This window comes from Vigna umbellata, chromosome 1 (assembly GCF_029865625.1).
Source record: "Vigna umbellata cultivar VRB3 chromosome 1, Vumbellata_1.0, whole genome shotgun sequence".
Taxonomy (NCBI): Eukaryota; Viridiplantae; Streptophyta; class Magnoliopsida; order Fabales; family Fabaceae; genus Vigna; species Vigna umbellata.
Window position 1 is genome coordinate 60,994,634 of NC_142165.1, and position 18,433 is coordinate 61,013,066.

The window sequence follows — 18,433 nt, forward strand, 5'->3', positions numbered from 1 at the left end:
CTTTTGAAATTACCAAAGTATTCCGAAGAAGTTTGAGATCGAATAGAATTTATGCCGTAGAAGAAAGAAAATAAAATAAAAAAGTACGTAGGAGTTTTAAATGGCTTAAAAATATGACGTTTTTTTTAACGTTTTATTGATTATTAATTTTTAAAATTATAACAATATGACTTTTGAATGGATTAAAATTGGTGTTATTAATTTTATAAATTCTCAGTCCCAGTTTTATTCTTCCAAAGCTAAAAACTTTACTCGAAATCCCACGCGTTTTAATTCCCAATTTAATAAATCTTCACGTTTTCCTCCATATAAATCTAGTGATCGACCTAACCATTGTACCTTCAATTCTTCTTCCAATCAACAACCACAATGTCGAATTTATTGCAAATTTTAATAATCTTTATCATCATCAACTTCAACTTTCTAATTCCTTTTCTCATTGAATAGATTTCCTTTGCATAGTTCTAAACTTGATTTGCTTGATCAATTTGATACTTGTTTATTATTTTAACTTTTGATTCTTTTAGTCATTCTCCCAACTAGGTTGTTTGATGAAAGTGTTCGTCTAATAGTTGTTTCAAAATTATGTTTCATAAGTTAACTTTGACTTGTCTAATAGATACTTCTTTAATATTTTTCTTGACTCGTCATCTCATGTTGACTCGTAAGTAGATATTCTTCTAGTATCATTTATGTGCCTTTTAAATTGATTGGTTTAATATATCATGTTGACTTGTTGAGTGCTTATGACTCGTTCGTCTAATGCTTCTTTTCTTTATTTGTCTACTTGTCTTCTCTGAGTTATTTAACATGCATACTCATGTGATGCTTCTTTAACTCATCTACTCATTTGTAGAAGTTTAATGCTTTGCTACTCTAGGTTGACTCGTCTCATCAATGTAGTCTTCTAATACTATATTTTGCTCTGTGCACTATTTGAGTCATCTGATATTTGCATTCTAACTTGTTGCCTTGAGTCGTCTAACATATTAAACTTAACAAAAGTTGTCTAACACTAGGATAGAACCTGAGTCATCTGATGGCTTGGTTGTGTGATCCTGCCTTCCACTCATCTACCTAGTTCTTTCAACTGGGCTCATCTAAGCCTTGTCTTTTAATATGTCTACTTCTTTCTCTAAGCCTGAATATTTTCTTTATTGCGTTGTGCTTGGCTTAAACTCATTGAACACATATTAGTTAACCAAAACATATGCATATATACATTTATATGCACAAACAATTATTGCATACATTCTTGGGTTGTCTAATGGTTATGTTCATATGTTTAATGAAGTCTAATGCCTGTCAGACCCTTTTTATGTCAAGAGCTTTATCTAAGATATTGTTCTAGTGATTCAAAGCTTACTAGAACATGTTTATATATACTTATCCGTGTATGTTTCATCATACCTTTTGTTATCATAAAAACTTATCAATCTCAGACTCGTCTAATGAGGTTTTCTAACAGCTAATGGTAATAATTTCTCTCTTTTTTATGATGAAAAAACTATTATGAAACATGTTATCTTGCTTGGTTGAAAGAATTTTTGCTTTCTATTAAAAGTATATCCTGATTAATTCATATTGATACCATTTGTTGAGATTCTATTTGTTAAAATATTTCTTATGAGATTCAATCATATATGAATATTCATAAGAGTTTATTAAAGCAATAATTTAACATAGAATAAGCAATTATAGATTAATAGATAAGTCAAACAACATACAACATTACTTAAACAACACTTGTTAATTATTCGTCTGTATCATTTGTTTATTACCACTTGTTGAACACTATTTTGTATTGTTCTGTGAAGTCATTTTTCCTTATATACTCCCCTTTACTTGTATTGTTCTGTAAATTATTTTTCCTTATATACTCCCCCTTACTTAAGTTTCTATACTCCCCTTGATTTTTATGTTTGTTGTCTTTAATTTTTATTTCTACTTATCCCCATGTTTTATATTTCTTTGTGTCTCATTTCTACTTTTCTTCCTTTTTGTCAATTAGCAGAAAGGTGGTGAGTAAGGATAGAAGGAGAAAGCACCAATGCTGAAGATAAGTGATTTTTCATTTATAGAATTGGATTGCATAGGAGTAGAATACAATGACAAATAACAATTAAGGTTGAGGAAGAAGAGGAGGATCAAATGAAGATGAAGCATTCAAATTTTTAAGGAATTTTAGAAGAGTGGTTTTCGCTTATTCTGCAATCATTGCCGACATCTACTTCATCCACTCTGATAGGGTCTTAAGGGTTTATGTCAGGTAAAAAAGGGGGCAAAAACAGGACATAAAATAGAATTGAGGGGGAGTTGGTTAAGGAGTTACATTTGGAGGTTATTTTTAGGAATTAGCTATATAAGGGGGAATAAATGTCTTTTATGGGAATCATTGTATCGTTTGTAGTTGAGACACGATATGTGCATCCTATAGGGAGGAAGACAGGCTTCCTTGAATGTGTTTGTACATTGTTGTGTTGTCAGAAATAAAGAAACGATTATTCTTTTGTGAGTTTCACTAGTACAAAAACACCGTATAACGTCGTTATTTTTCGGTATTTCATGTTGAATTCGAAGTCAACGGCATATCGGGAGACATTAAATTGACGTCGAACATAAAACAATTTGACGTTAAACAAATTAACGTCAAATTTTGTCAATATTCGACGTCAATCAAATGTTTTTTTTGTTTAATTAATTGTGATCCTTTTTTACAACTCTACGAGACTTGAAAGGTATAAAAACAACAAAATCCAGTTTTTGGTATTTTATAAAGCATGACCTATGAACGTGTAGTGTAGTATCAACAACAAACATGATGGCAACTCCTTTAGGGATTTCCCATCCAAAGAAGTATCAACTTAGACTAAGACTAAGAAAGGGAAGTGAATAAAGACTTTCAACAAAAGTTCTTTCCTTATCCAAGTCTTAGATGGATTCTCCTTGCTAAACACATTTATATTGTTTTGTAGGTCACAAATAAAGGTTGGAAACCATGCCTATCCATCTTAGGAGGCTTGCTAAGATAAAGGAAGCAAAGGAGGTCAAAAATGGAGAAGAAAACATCATTTCCGGATTGCATCTAGTTGCTTCCAGATTGAGACTGCAAGGCAAAATTGCCTTTCGGATTGTGCAGGGAGCCCAACCACAGCCTTCCTGAGCTCAACCATTTTTTTATAGCTTTTACACTTTTAACACATTTTTAATGTGTTTCGTTTGAGACTTGCACCCCAAGCTCTGAAGTGTACCTAGCACTCTTCTTTAGTGATTAGAGAAGCTTAGCAAGGCCTGAAATTGAGCCCTCTCTTCACCTATAAAAGAGAAGCTCCCCCCTTTGTAATTTCCAACTTTGATGAGATGATGAAATGTTGTTGAGATTTCTCCAGTCATATCCTTTCAATCTTCTTTCTGCTTATTCTACACTCCCTCCTCTAGCTTCCTTCCTTTTTGGAAGGCTTTCTGAGCTTAAGAAACCTCATACACTCACCAAACCTTCGCTGAACATTTCATCAAACACATGGCGTGCACCTGCGATTTCCTTTATTGTATCATTTCGTTGCGTCACTTTGAGTCGTGGAGCTGCTTGAGCTTGGAGCTTGGAGCTTGGAGCTGCTTCCATCATTTGGTAGTCAAAGCCAACACGTCCACGCGGTTCTTCAAGAGCTAAGCCATTCTTCCATCTAGTTTCTTCATTTCCGTGTTGTGTTGTTCCATTCTGCCACTGTTTTGAATTTTTTTTTCATTTCTACTTGGTGTGATTTCGCGTTTCTTGTTGTTGTGTTTGTGTTTCCAATGTTCATACATGTTTGTTGCTCATTTTAATCGGTGCAATTCTTTTAATTGAGTTGAACTCAAGCTTTACTCATCATTTCAAGTTATGTCACAATCATGTGCCTTATGTGCAGTTTTCAACTCCTTCATCATGTATTTGATTCTATTCTAGCTGTGATTTTGGTTTTTAATTGAGTCCAATGCAGTTGCTTGCCATATATTGATCTTATAAAGCAATGGGATCAAGTCTAGCTTTGATCATATGAGCTAACAACACTGCAAAACATTGCTTTTGTTTCAAAATCTGCATAAAGATTCATTTCTGGTTTGATATGGTCATTATTGTTTCTGTCAAGTTTTGTTGTGCCTCAAGCTTGAGACAAGTTTATTTCATGATATTATACATGTTTCAAGTGCTAGCAATCTGTATTAACCAATGAATTCCAAAAAGTGCATTTGAGTTGATCAAAATCTGGTTTACAATACAGCAGCTACTTTCACTCAAGTTTTGCACCGTGCTTGCTATCTTTGCATGTGTTTTAGGTCACTCAAACTTTGCTAGCTCATATTCGGCAACTAGATCTAGTGAATTAGGCCTTCTTAGAGTCATTGCACCTACTGTCCATTCATGATTCCTTGAAATCTGATTTCTGATGGAATTTTTGGTGCATAAATAGGCTATAACAAGGGTGAATTGTTGAATCTTGCTATTTTTGTGCATTTACAATGTTTGAGCAAGTTTAAATTGTCATTTCAAAGTTGTTTGCATTGTTCATTTAGTCATTTTTCAGCCTATATGCAAATTTGCCTTTTAAACCTTCAAATTGTGCTTTAAATGGAAGTGAACTAGTGATTTTGCATTGGAGTCTGTTTCTGATTGGTTTAATAGTTTGCAGGATAATAGGAATCATGGTATCTATACAGAAGATATTTGGTTTGCATGGCCCAATTTGTACATGGCTATTAGCTTTAAGCTCAAATTCTATAACTATGATTGGCAGTTGAAGACGCTAAAGAGGTTTTGAGAATCGTATGAGAAGGGAATGTATCGCTTCTATAAATGCAAAATGTAGAGTATCAAAAATATTTTCTATATATGTATCAACATGTTTGTACAACAGGTTTTGTGGAATATTTAACAATAGTGGTCAGGTTCTTGGTTTTATATCTATAAGGGGTTTTGGATAGTAGTGGCCATGGTCTTCCAATTATGAGTCTTTGGCTGGGATGGACAATAGTTGTTTGTGATGGGTTAATTAGGTTAGAAGTGTATGATCTTCAATAATGTGATCGATCATTCGAACCCTTCTTAGGAAGAAGGACCTTGTTACAAAGTTGTTGTAGATTTTAGCCTTAGGGCAAAGCATCTTCTATACGTTGGAGGGAACTTTCTTGCCATTAAATGTTTCCCCCAGACAATTTTCTCTTTCCATTATCTTGATAGTTCTGTCCTTAATTGGAGCGGAAGCAATTTGCAAATCTCTCACATTCAGTTACTTCAGCAATGGCTTGCTGATTTAGTACCACTTCGCATCCCAAGACATTTGATACGATGTTTTGTTTATTAAGCATAGTCTTCCCAAAACTCATTGGTCACCTCTAGGTAAATCTTTTGTATGCTTAATACTCTTTTTTGTTCCTATTTTCATTCATTTTGTTTAACATGAGATTTTTTTTTTTGATATTCAATGTAGTTTTTATTTTGATAAATTATGTTTAATTTAATCTTTTTCTATGACTCATTTAAATTGTTAACAAAAGATAAACTGTACATAAGTTAATTTGTAATTTTTTTTATTCTTGTAAGATTTTTTCTTACTTAAAAGCTAATTGATTAACTTACTTAAAAGAAGGGTTGTTCAAGAGAAAAGAACAAAAAAAGTTTCCCAATAAAAAGCTAACCTAGAGAAAGAATTTTCAATGTTATTTTAAAGGTTAACTATGTTTTTTTTAAAATTAAAAAGAGATTTTGGTATTTATCCTTTAACCCTCTTAATCCTTATATTTAAGAAATATATGGATATAATTTTCTTTGCCAATAATATTAATTGTTTTTTAACGTGATAAATTACGAATTACACTTAAAGGAGAACTTGTGAACTTTATCAAACATGATTTGTCACATGTAACGTGAAAAAACAATAAATGTCATTGAAAAAAAAAACTATCGAATCAATTTTTATGCATAAAAATTTATTTAAATTAAAGTTTGAGATAAGAACGAAAACCAAAATTATATTTAGTTTAAGAAAGAAAAATAGTTAATTTTATTTTGAAATCATAGCAAAAGTTTTTTTATTTTCTAAGCCAACAAACTTCTTTATTTCGTATTATCATTTTTATATTAAATTTTTCATTAGTTAGATCAATGCAAGGAGTTATTATTTATTTTAAAATATAAAACTATTATCCATTATATAAAAAGATGTACTTTATATTTCATTAATTTTTATTTAAGAAATATGTAATGTTGCTGTACAGTTTATTTATCCGATTCTATATTATATATTACTTTCAGTGTTATATTAAAGTCGACTTGATCATTTATAGACTTTTCAAATGAGCTCATTTGATAGAACTTGGTCCTAATCCAAGTATGTTAAAAACATTTTTTATAAAAAAAGTTCATAGGATTGAATATCCTGAAAATCTCATGGATTAGGATCAATTCATAGAACTTTCTTTTAGTACGAGAAAAAGGAACAAATGAGAATAAATGAAATCTCATTAAAACTTAATGATTCCTTACAGAAAAAATAGAAAAAATAGAAAAAAAAGGAATAAGTCAAGATTTAAAAATTATAAATCCACTAGAAAAATACACTGCAACATCTACAACAATTCCTCTAGTGACTCCAATTGATATGAAACTATTATCTACAAGGATTAACAGATTATAAACTAACTAGAGAGTAGTATACCAGAGAAATAACTTTCTGATAATAAGTTACAGTTTAAATTTCAAGTTGTTAATACAAAAGCATAAGAATAAAAACACGTCACAAAAAAATTAATTTGAACAAAAAAAAGAAGTGAAAAGTGCAGATATAATGATTATGCAGAATTATTTTAATCATAATAATAAAACCAACGTCAGAAAAACAATTAGTTTGACAAATCAATGTGTCACTTTGAAGTTAGTACTATCTTCTTTTATAGAAACAATTACGGCTAATAAAAAAATTATAGACCACAAAGGAATCAACTAAACCATTGTTACAAACAGAAAGCATAAATACAAAGTTAACATCCACAAGGATACATCTCAAGAAATATAAATTACAAGGAAGAATGGATTCCTTTTTTCCACTTGAGCAATTAAAAAAGGTTAACAAAATAGAGAAAAGTTTAGAATGAGCATTATAAATTTATTCAGAAAATAAATCACTAGAGGTTAACATTAGCAATCTAATACCCACATATCCACACACTAAATTATTTTAAAAATGTCTGCAAATATAATGTGCAATTGCAGTAACACATAATTGGATATATATTTCAAACCTTTGAGATGTGATCCAATTATAAAAAGCAAGGCCTACTAAGATAGAGAAAAGCTAAAATATATTCAATTGATCGGAAGAAAGATTGACAGCAATCAATTTACGTGGTTTTATAATGACCAGTACCATCAAATATTCCAAATTCTGATTAAAGTTCTGTTTGTTTTGGAAATTAAAGTTGTCATAATTTTATCTTTAAAAAATGTCTTAAAAAAAGAAAAAAATATTTAAACTGTACTTAGTTTTGACTTTTGAATAATGTGAAAGTATTAGGTATCGAATCACCGTTGATATGTTATATTATGGTACAGGATCTGGAGCTGTCAACCTTATTAGGACCTCTTGTTTCCACAATGTTACTTCAGCACAACAACACCTTTATATAAAAAAATGTCAATGATAAATATTTGTTGCTTCTTAATTATTATTATGTCTTCATTCAAAATGGTTATTGATTGTTATACATAAGTTGCTAAGCCATAATTTTCACACTAGAATGCTTACATTTTAGCAGTGTCATGGAAACACTTGTCATATGTTTAACATCTCACTATGAAAAACCCATGAAATATACTGAGGCGCTACTTGAAGAATTCAAACACACTTCTCACATCTTAGTGTGGTGTGCATGGATCACAATTTCTCAAGACCCATATACCATGATAATCAAAGGATAATAGTAACATCGACAACAAAACTTTCATAATTAAGTTACGTTGGTCTAACACGTAATTAATACATGCCAATTACACATCTCAATTGACATCAAACTGCAAGAAATTTTTTCCCTAAACATTCGGGAAAAATAAAATAAACTATATTTAAGGGTGGAGTATGGTTGGAGTTAGAACAAATACTAAAGGCTCCTTATTTTATTGGTATAGTGAGAAAGAGCACCGTAACTAGGCCGCCATGATTTTCTGACGCTTGTTGGATTCTTGAGCAATGATTTCCTTGTGTGTATCCATGGAATTTTTCTTGACTCCATTATCAACCAAGGCCTTCTTCACTTCCTCAGTGTTATTGATCATTGTGGGGGGAGGTAACTTTTCAAGCTCATGCAGCACGTTGTGTATGTCAAAGGCAAGGCGTTCAGCAAGGGTGCGTGAAAACTCAGCCCTGATCACCACACGGAGCACATTGATGTGCTGAGCAGCAGGTGGCATTGGATAAGCTGGCACTATCCAACCGTGCCGCCGCAGCATCTCTGATATCTTGTACTCATCGTACTGGCTTCTGTCTTTCAAAGAAAATGCCACCACTGGAACACCATTGTCTTTTGAGAGTATGTTAAACCGCCCACTCTTCTCCAAATCTTTCTTCAGCACCATTGCGTTTTCTCTGCAGTTCTCCATTATGCTCAAGTATCCCTAGTATATTCAACAAGAGAAATAAGGATTTATATCCTACTTCATCAAACCTTTCTAAGAGAATACAAGTTTATGTAATAATTAAAGTATTGATAAGTCCAACTACACGAGCTCATCACCTCTTGGCCAAGTCGAATTAGTTGATAATATTGAGCAATGATCTGACTAGAACCTGCAAGTGAAGATGACAAGGTAAGCATAAGGTATGATTATATATGCAATCAAGGTGTGGAAGGAACACACATAGATTGTAAAGAAGAACCTTTGGAGAAATTGAGGGTGAAGGTGGGTTGGTCAGCTCCAAGGTAATTGATATGGAACACAAGGTCTTCTGGTAAGTCATCCTTTGTCCTCCAAATAACCCAACCAATACCAGCATAGACAAGCCCATATTTGTGTCCACTCACGTTTATGCTCTTCACCAATGGCAGCCTGAAATCCCACTCCAGCTCTGGATATAGGAATGGAGCAATGAAACCACCACTTGCAGCATCCACATGAATAGGAGTTTCCCATCTGTCATCTCACAACCTTACCAATTTAGTAACACTTTAATTCATGACTACAGCTAATCAATTGAATAATATTACTCACCCAGTTTGCTTGTTCTTTTGTAGCAGCAAGTCATTCAAGAGCTTCACGTCTTCAAACTCTCCATTGTATGTTGAACCCAATATTGCAGCCACACAAATAGTGTTTTCGTCAACCAGCTCGACTGCTTTGGCAGGATCCATAACGTAGTATCCTTCTCTCACCTCCACTTCCCTCAACTCCACCTCAAAATACCTGGCAAATTTCTCCCAACATACTTGTACATTGGAGCCAGTGACCAAATTAGGCTTATCATAAGGTTTGCCTTCTGCCTTACGTTTGTTCTGCCACTTCTTCTTGAATGCAAGTCCTGCCAGCATTATTGCTTCTGATGACCCAACAGTTCCTGCTCCAATACCATTCTCATCTTCTCCAACGTCAGCATGGAACAAACGTGCTATCATGTTCACACACCGATTCTGTTTCCATTCAAAGTACAACACCAGAGGAAGTGGAAAAAATTATTGTGCAATTCAAACACCAAAAAAATATAATACCTCTTTCGTATTCCAAATATAAAGATTGAAAAGGAAAATAAATTGATCATAAGGACGTACGTGAAGATCAGTGGTGATGGGATATTCGTCCATGTCAACATAGTTCTTGTTGATGGATTCCATGATGAGTTTGTTGCACTCTTCCTCCATGGAAGTGGTGACAAAGGAAGCCAAGTTAAGCTTTGGAATGGCATCAAGTTGCAACTCATCGTGAATGTTCTGGTAGGCAGCCTCCTTTGGCATGGACTCCTCAGGCATACTGAACCTGCATCACCAAAAACAACAGTTCATTAATTACCTCCCCACAGAGAAAATAATTATCAAATAGTACATTCAAGTCAAAGATAAGAATGACATTGAATGATGACATTAAAAGGAGGAGCCATGATGAAAAAAAATAAAGGGAAACTGTATATTATACCTAGGAAGAGAGTCTCTTGCATAGCGAGAAGCAAAGTTGGAATGGAAAAAGAGGTCAGACTCAGAAGGAGGTCTTGGAAAAACCATGGTCTCAAGTGTTTGATAAACGTAGTTTAATAATATGAGATTTGTTTGGTATATGTTGAATGAGAGCAAAGTTGTGGTATATTTATAGGTGGTAAGAAGGTGAGAATCGTTATCATTGGTTTGCGAATTTACTTTTCCTCGCATTAATTAACTACGTACAACACAAGGCAGAGGACTTTGAAACTGCCTTCAGAATTTGAATATTTTCTGAACAATTTAATTTTGTGGAAAAAGGAGATAGCGAGAGAAAAGTGATTATTTACGCGTTCTTACTACTATATTGCATGGTCATATACGTGTTCGTGAACTAACTTTGTTTGCCGTCATCGGAAGCCCTTACGGGACTGGCGTCGTCCCAATAGAAACTCATATCACACCAAGCTAGCTAGCTATCGCATTAATTACTGGAAATTAGTATTAATTAGGATTCAGTTTGTGTAAACTATTTAACAAATTTATTTGAAGATAAAGTAATTAAATTAACTCAAGTAAATTAAATTAATTTTTTGCAAGTTAAAATTATTTATGTATTTTATATTTTAAAAGCCATTTACTTGATTTTTTTTCATGAAAAAAAATAATTTTAGCTTTATTATTTTATTTTCTTACACTCCAGTCATATTTAACTAAAAAAGCAAATACTCATTATAACCAATGTTTAACTTTTTAATTTAGTGTTGCTTTGTTAGTAACCACATTGACAACCATGTCAAAAGAAGTGGCTCAATCAATAAATACATTTATTGGGTCTTGATATCCATAAACTTGTTATTGGTCATGGCAAGTCATCTATTTCCTCTAAAAATAAAAAGTATAAAGTCTATTTAAATGATCTTAAATTATACTTTTTAAGCGACGTTTGAAATTGAAGTCTTGTAGATATATATAAAAAAATATAATCGGAAAGAGATATTTTATTAAGAGTAGTTTCTCATTAATATATATACATATATTGTTTATAATACAAGTTAGACTTAAATATTTAATTAAATTAAATTAAGACATAATTTTCTTAGCGAAACTTGAGTCGAGTATGCCACAACGCATAAAACTTTGACCATTAAGAAGAAAAGTGTAGTTACTAGTATATTGAATTTTTGGATTGAATTTGAATAAATTTGAATTTGAAGATTTTTATTTAAGCACGTAGCCCCTTAACTAAGAAATATTCAGCAGGAGGCAAAAAAACCTTGCATTCTGACTTTTTGATAATATGAGCATGAATAATTCATCAAATATGGTTAACGACTTAACATATCCAATCAATAACATTCTGGTATTGAAGATTTGTCAGAAACATCGCTAAACTTGAATAAACAATTTTTTCATTGAAAAACGTTTTTTCATGTTAGGAATGAACAAAGTTTTGGAAAGTTTGTTCTGGAAACGTAATCATTTGGCTAAGTCCTGGGTCAGATAACTTGTATGAATTTTTCTTAATATATATATATATATATATATATATATATATATATATATATATATATATATATATATATATAATATATATATATATATATATATAATAATTTTTACTCATAAATACAGACAAAGATTGATATTACATTTAATCATTTTGAGAGTGAAAATTAAATTTATAATTTTTAATATTTTGATAAGTTGAAATTAAAAGTTAAAAAAGTTGAATTTGAAGCACCATTACCAACATAAATATTTTTGTATGAAGAGGATATGAATTTAATTAATCTAATAAGTGGAATTTTAGCCAATCATTTTATTTTGAATTAACCATTCAGATTAATTAGGATTAGATGATCTAATTGTTTCTATTTCATTTAACGTTCAAGTACTGAAACCTTTTAAGTCCTTAATCTCTTGTCAAGAGTGTGATTAAAATGTGAACATGTTAGTGTAATTCTACGTCAAGGTCGAGAGACACATATGTGAGGCAAATTTTATTGGTTTCTAATAATTTATAATTGGTTGATTTTGTTTTCTTCTTTAAAATTTAGTTACAATTTCAAAATTATCATCTTCTCCACTTTCTCAACTTTCTCCACAAGCGATAATGTACAAGGTTAACGTTAAAAGATTGAAAAGAGAAAGGAAGATAAAAGGAAAAGAGGAAATACAAGGAGAATATCACATATTCCTCCAAACCATGGATGCAAAGGCATGAGGAAAAATATTTGACACTTCAAGAAAGGAGATGTGACTCCTTAGGCTACAAAGTGCAAAAGTCAAACTCAAAGGATTCTCGTAACTTTTTGCAAAATGATCTACAAAAACACATAATGGAAAGCTAAATGAAGACAAATATTTTCACCTAGTCATATACTTTTTTTACTATTGTCGGATCTTCTTGTATTTCATGAAATGTTTTCTTCATTGTAAGATGACTATGAGAAAGGAATTTGGTTCCTATACATAGTTTTTTGCACACTTTTCAATTGAGCATAAATCATTTTTGTTTCATAATGGGACACGATCTTTCATATTATATTGAAAATAATTTATTGTTGAAAACATCATTCCACACAATAAATTATTAACACGAATCGAACATATTGACACTTATTTTTCATAACTGTTACTATGGATTCATCTCCGATCGAACAGTAAAGGTGTAGGAGAGCTTTTACCTTACTTTGAGCTCATATACTACCGATCAGTTAGGACGACACACGACCCTAAGGAACTGAACGATCAACATGCAGGAAAGATCCTCTTAGTCGTTCGGTCCCGACAACCGTTGAGCAGAGTTAATGCACAAATAAATGTGATAACAGCTAACGTTAAACAATTAAGGTTTGCATTAATGACCATTAAGAGGTAAATTAATTGGTCAAATTCCCTTAAACTCTATAAATAAGGGTTTAGGTTCAAGGTAAACTCATGTTTTACTCATTACTAAATTATAAAGGCCTATAGAGAAAGTTTTTGACTTGAGCGTCAGAGTGTCATCTGCAGGTCGCCCCTCATTTGGTGTTTGGTTGGCTGGAGCTAGGAGAAGAAGGACGCTCGGCAGCGCTAGGAGGACGCTCGGTAGTGCCAATAGGACGATCGACAGTAACAGTAGGACGTTCGGCGGAGATCCTTGTCCCATTTCAGCAGAAACATTTTGTAGTCCACCGTGGGGCCGAGGATTTTCGAAGACACCCTAGCAAGACCATAAGGATGGCTCAAGATCCAACGACGTTTATACATGAGATGCAGAGGAGGATGGAAGCCATGCAAACTGAATTGACACTCTAAGGGCTGAGCGGGATGCATCACGTAGGGAGCATGACGCGGGGCGGAGGGCCCTGCCCGATCAAAGGTCGGTTGCACCCACTCGGACGCCCATTGGGGAAAACAGTTCCCGGAGGAGTCCTGCCCGTTCGGTTCATGTCGCATGGGCCAGGGCACTTCATCCCTTTACAACTGCAATCATGGAAGAGAAAATGCTAGAAAGGGCGCTCCCAGTTCTGGAAAGGTATGATGGATTGGGGGACCCGGAGGAGATCCTGAGGTTATTTTCTGACGCCATGGCAATCTATTCATCCCGTGAAAGGGTTTATTCCCTATCAATTAAAGGAGAAGCTTTAGAATGGTTTCACTCTCTTCGTCCCAGGACTCGATAGTTTTGTGACTTTGAGGCGCCTGTTTGAACGACAGTTCGCTTCTAGTAAGATGTAAGACCTTACCTACATGGAGCTTACTAAATTCAAACAGGGAGAAAATGAAGATCTGAAGGATTTCATGGACCGGTTCAACCGGACCGCACGACAGGTGAAGGGTGTTGGCAAGAAGTTCATCATCAGCACCCTATCAACAGCCTTAAGGTCGTGCTCCTTTGCGGATAGCCTATTTGCTCAGCCACCTTCAACCATGAGAGAAGTGCAGGAGAGGACCGTTGAGTTCATTCGAATCAAGGAGATGCGGGTTGTCCGAAAAAGGCAGCACAAAGAGAATGATTCACCCTCGGCAGGCCGGGAGCGAAAGGAGGGCAACACGGGACCGAACGACATAGTTATGGCAAGAATAGAGCTAAGCTTTCTATTTGCTTTTTTCCAGTTTAAAAACTGTGATGTAATTTGCAAATCTGATATTACTATCCAATGATTTCCATTAAAATTTTGACCAAGTTATGTCAACTGTTCGACCAAAGGAAAAGGTTCTTAAAAGAACTTCAATCAACCGTCCGACTCAAAGAAAGGTTTTAAAAAGAACTAAGAAAACTCTTATCAATCGCTCACATTGGCATCTTCGACCTAGGGAAGGTTTCAAGTGAACTCCTAGTGTCGACCGAACGGTGAGGAACGTTCCTTGTGAGCTCTCACCTTGATCTTAGGGTACGCTCCTAGTGAACCTAAGATCTAAACCGACCGGTGAGGAATGCTCCTCGTGAACTCTCACCCTGATCTTAGGGCACGCTCCTAGTGAACTCCTAAGATCTAAACCGAACGGTGAGGACCGCTCCTCGTGAACTCTCACCCTGATCTTAGGGCACACTCCTAGTGAACTCCTAAGATCTAAACCAAACGGTGAGGAACGCTCCTCGTGAACTCTTACTCTGATCTTAGGGCACGCTCCATGTGAACTCCTAAGATCTAAACCAAACAGTGAGAAACGCTCCTCGTGAACTCTCACATTGATCTTAGGGCATGATCCAAGTGAACTCCTAAGATCTAAACAACTCGATTATGAGCGTTTTCGTAACTCTCACCCAGGCATCTTCGATCTTGGGCGAACTCATAGATCCCCCGCTCGGTAAGGAACGCTTCCGTAGTGCTCACCCGAGCGTCTTGATCTAGGAAAAGTTCAAACTCCTAGATCCCTCGTTCGGTGAGCGATGCTTCCGTGGCTCTCACCTTAACATTTTTGACCTAGGGAAGATTCCCAAGGAACTCCTAGTGTAAAAAATCGCTCGGTCGATAAGGAACGCATGCTACTATACGAATCGTCATGACCTTGAAAACTCGAGTAAAATCCTACGCCGATCGGTATAACTTGACAAACCCAATGCAATATCAAAAATTTTGCTAGGGCTTGGGGGACTTATGTTACTATGGGCTCATTTCCAGCCGAACGGTAAAGGTGCAAGAGAGCCTCTACCTCACTTTGAGCTCATATACTACTGATCGGTTAGGACGACACACGATCCTAAGGAACTGAACGATCAACGTGCAGGAAAGATCCTCTCAGCCGTTCGGTTCCGACAACCGTTGAGCAGAGTTAATGCACAAATAAATGTGATAACGACTACCGTTAAACAATTAAGGTTTGCATTAATGACCATTAAGAGGTAAATTAATTGGTCAGATTCCCTTAAACTCTATAAATAAGGGTTTAGGTTTGAGGTAAACTCACGTTTTACTCATTACTAAATTATAAAGGCCTATAGAGAAAATTTCTGACTTCAGCATCAGAGTGTCTTCTGCAGGTCGGCCCCCATTCGACGTTCGTTGGTTGGAGCTAGGAGAAGAAGGACGCTCGGCAACGCTAGTAGGACCTCGACAACGACAGGAGGACGTTCGGCGGAGATCCTCGTCCCATTTCAACAGAAACAATAACATTTTTACATCATCAATAAAGGGTTTTATGTACAATCAACGTCATTTCTTGATTATTTAGGTCGTAATATTATCATGACAAACACAATATATTTTTTTTTCAAACACAACAAAGGAGACAAATTAAAAATTATCAATAATACTAGTCATGAATTATATTTACTACTTTAGTACCCATTAAGATGCATACCATCTATAAGAAATCTAGTTCTTAAGTTTCTCGACTCTACACCAAGTTCTAGAAAAGTTTCATGAATCTTTTTCCATTATGATGAATTAGTTAGGTATTAAAGAAGATTATCACACCTTCTGTTATCTACATGTCATGTCAGGTTCTTTATACCTTCTTTAAACAATTCTTTGGACCTAGGTATTGTGGGCACAACACCTTAGCAGGGGCACCATTGATTTATTTATTAACACTATTTTTATAAACTTTTTTTTAAACCGTGATAACTCACATGTTAGACACACATTTAATGAAACAAACATGTCTCTATGGAATACACAATCATTAGAGCATGAATGTTACTCTTTGTACTCTAAACTCATGGGACATAGGATTTTCTTTGCTTTGTAGTTATGATTAGGTGACATGTTATTTTCTAAAAGCATCTCCTTCAACAACAACTCCAACAATTCGATGAAACATCTATTAATCCATCCACTTTATGATTTTAAACTAAATAATTGCATAGTTGTTAACAATCATGTAAAGTTACTGCTTCTTCTTGGGTACAATTGTTGCTCTAGATCAAACTTTAAAGAATCATACAAATGAGTTATTCTCAAATTTTCTTCACCAATATCACATACCATGTCCTTTAAATGATCACTAGTCAATTCTTCAATATATTTTGTTGTTTGTGACATAGTAGACTTGTCTTATATTTCTCCATATTGAGTTTAAATATATAAGTCTTGAATATATCGAAGAAGAATACGTGGTCTAACATTTCCCCTAAATGTTGATGAATTTGATTCAGACAATGAACATAAGGACCATAATATGTTATGTTTAGAGCTTTTTTGTGTTTTCTTTAGCATATTACAACAACTTAACAACTCCTTTTTCATAGTCTCCACTAACGAACAAACATTCATCAACATTGATTCATAATTATGTTCAAAACAAAGTCCATCATTCTCACAGTTGTAATTCTCACATGATGAGACCCTACTCATTTTGGAAATCATGTTCCATAATATGCTAACACTTGCACGAAGAAATCTACCATTATAAAGTGGTCACATATGAACACAGTTAAGTATGCATTTGGAAAACAACACAAAATGGTTCAAACAAAAATTTTATCAAATTTATGCATAGGCTTACAATGTACATGTATTAACAAATTTTGAAATATAACTTTTTCAAATTGTCAAATCAAATTTCAAATTTAGTACAAATGATTAATTTTTAATCATTTACACTAAATCTGAAATGGAAACTAAGGTTTCCTCAAAGTCTACATTTAAATTTAAAATTAAAAAACCTAATAAATCTTAATATAAACTAATAAATTAATTTCACTGTACTTTCTATCAATTTTTAAAATGTAAGAAACTAAAATGTATATTAATAAACTAATTTTAAGATAGTTAACAATAAAAATTTTGATTAAGGCATATATAAACTATTAACCATAAAAGACATATTCAACACACCAAAGGAAACATTCAATAACCATGATTGAGTTTCTCAAAACATAGTCACGGTCACAATAAGAAGGTGTGGCAAACTAACCCCCATTGGAGAAATTAATCAGATAGAGATTTACTTCATGACCACCACTAGAAAACAACTTAGCTACAATTCAATAACAGCTCGACAACAACTCAATTAAAACTCAACAACAACTCAGCAACAGCTCAACAATAGTTGAGTAACAACTCGACAACACATGATGATGATCTTATCAAAAGGCGTTTTTATATATCTTTTTATTTAACTTAGCATCGTGATATATAGTTAACAAGAATTATATGTGAGCTCACTTGTATGCAACGTATGAGACTCACGAAAATACTTGACTTACACTTTTATATGTGTGGAACCAACAACCTTATTTGAAAATGCATGATATTCCATGATCTTGAGATTTTCCACCATTTCATTTGATCATGCTTGGTCAAAAGAATAGAAAGTGCACATTGATCCTTTGCGATCTAATAATAACGAATTATCTTTATGTAAAGTATAAGATATGGAGGCATGATAAAGTGTTACCTAAGTTTCACGATAAACAACCAAATGTTCTTATAAAAAATTTGTCGGACTGATCCAAGATAGTTGAACTTGACACCAACTTGTATTTGAGTTCCTGATCGCCAAAAGAAAAGGAAGAAATACTTATAAAGATTCTAACACTTAAATCAATAAAAGATTTATATGAGTAAAATCGATTATAAGATAAATATTCAGATATATCACTTCTTATGTTATCATGTATTTTGTATTTGTAGACTTTCATAAATCTATTAGTATAATAATAAATAAAATAAGCTTAAGATATAACAATTTGTTAACCAATATAATAATATTAGATTTAATTTATTATAACTTGAATTATATTTATGTTAAGATATGCTCAAGTTGGGAATGTGTGATATCCACGCACCAACTTGAGTGGGGTTATGTTAAGATATGCTCAAGTTGGGAATGTGTGATATCC

At 33.6% G+C, this 18,433-nt stretch overlaps 1 protein-coding gene across 1 annotated transcript; it reads right to left on the reverse strand.

Moving 5' to 3' along the window:
- Window positions 1-7,951: 7,951 nt before the first annotated feature.
- Window positions 7,952-10,288, reverse strand: LOC124821709 (glutamate decarboxylase 1-like). The gene is made up of 6 exons (XM_047293635.2): window positions 10,157-10,288; window positions 9,796-10,000; window positions 9,242-9,657; window positions 8,910-9,163; window positions 8,767-8,819; window positions 7,952-8,647 (listed from the first exon to the last, which is right to left on the reverse strand). The coding sequence occupies exons 1-6, from the start codon at window positions 10,240-10,242 to the stop codon at window positions 8,180-8,182; spliced, it is 1,482 nt and encodes a 493-aa protein (XP_047149591.2). The 5' UTR covers window positions 10,243-10,288; the 3' UTR covers window positions 7,952-8,179.
- Window positions 10,289-18,433: the final 8,145 nt, after the last annotated feature.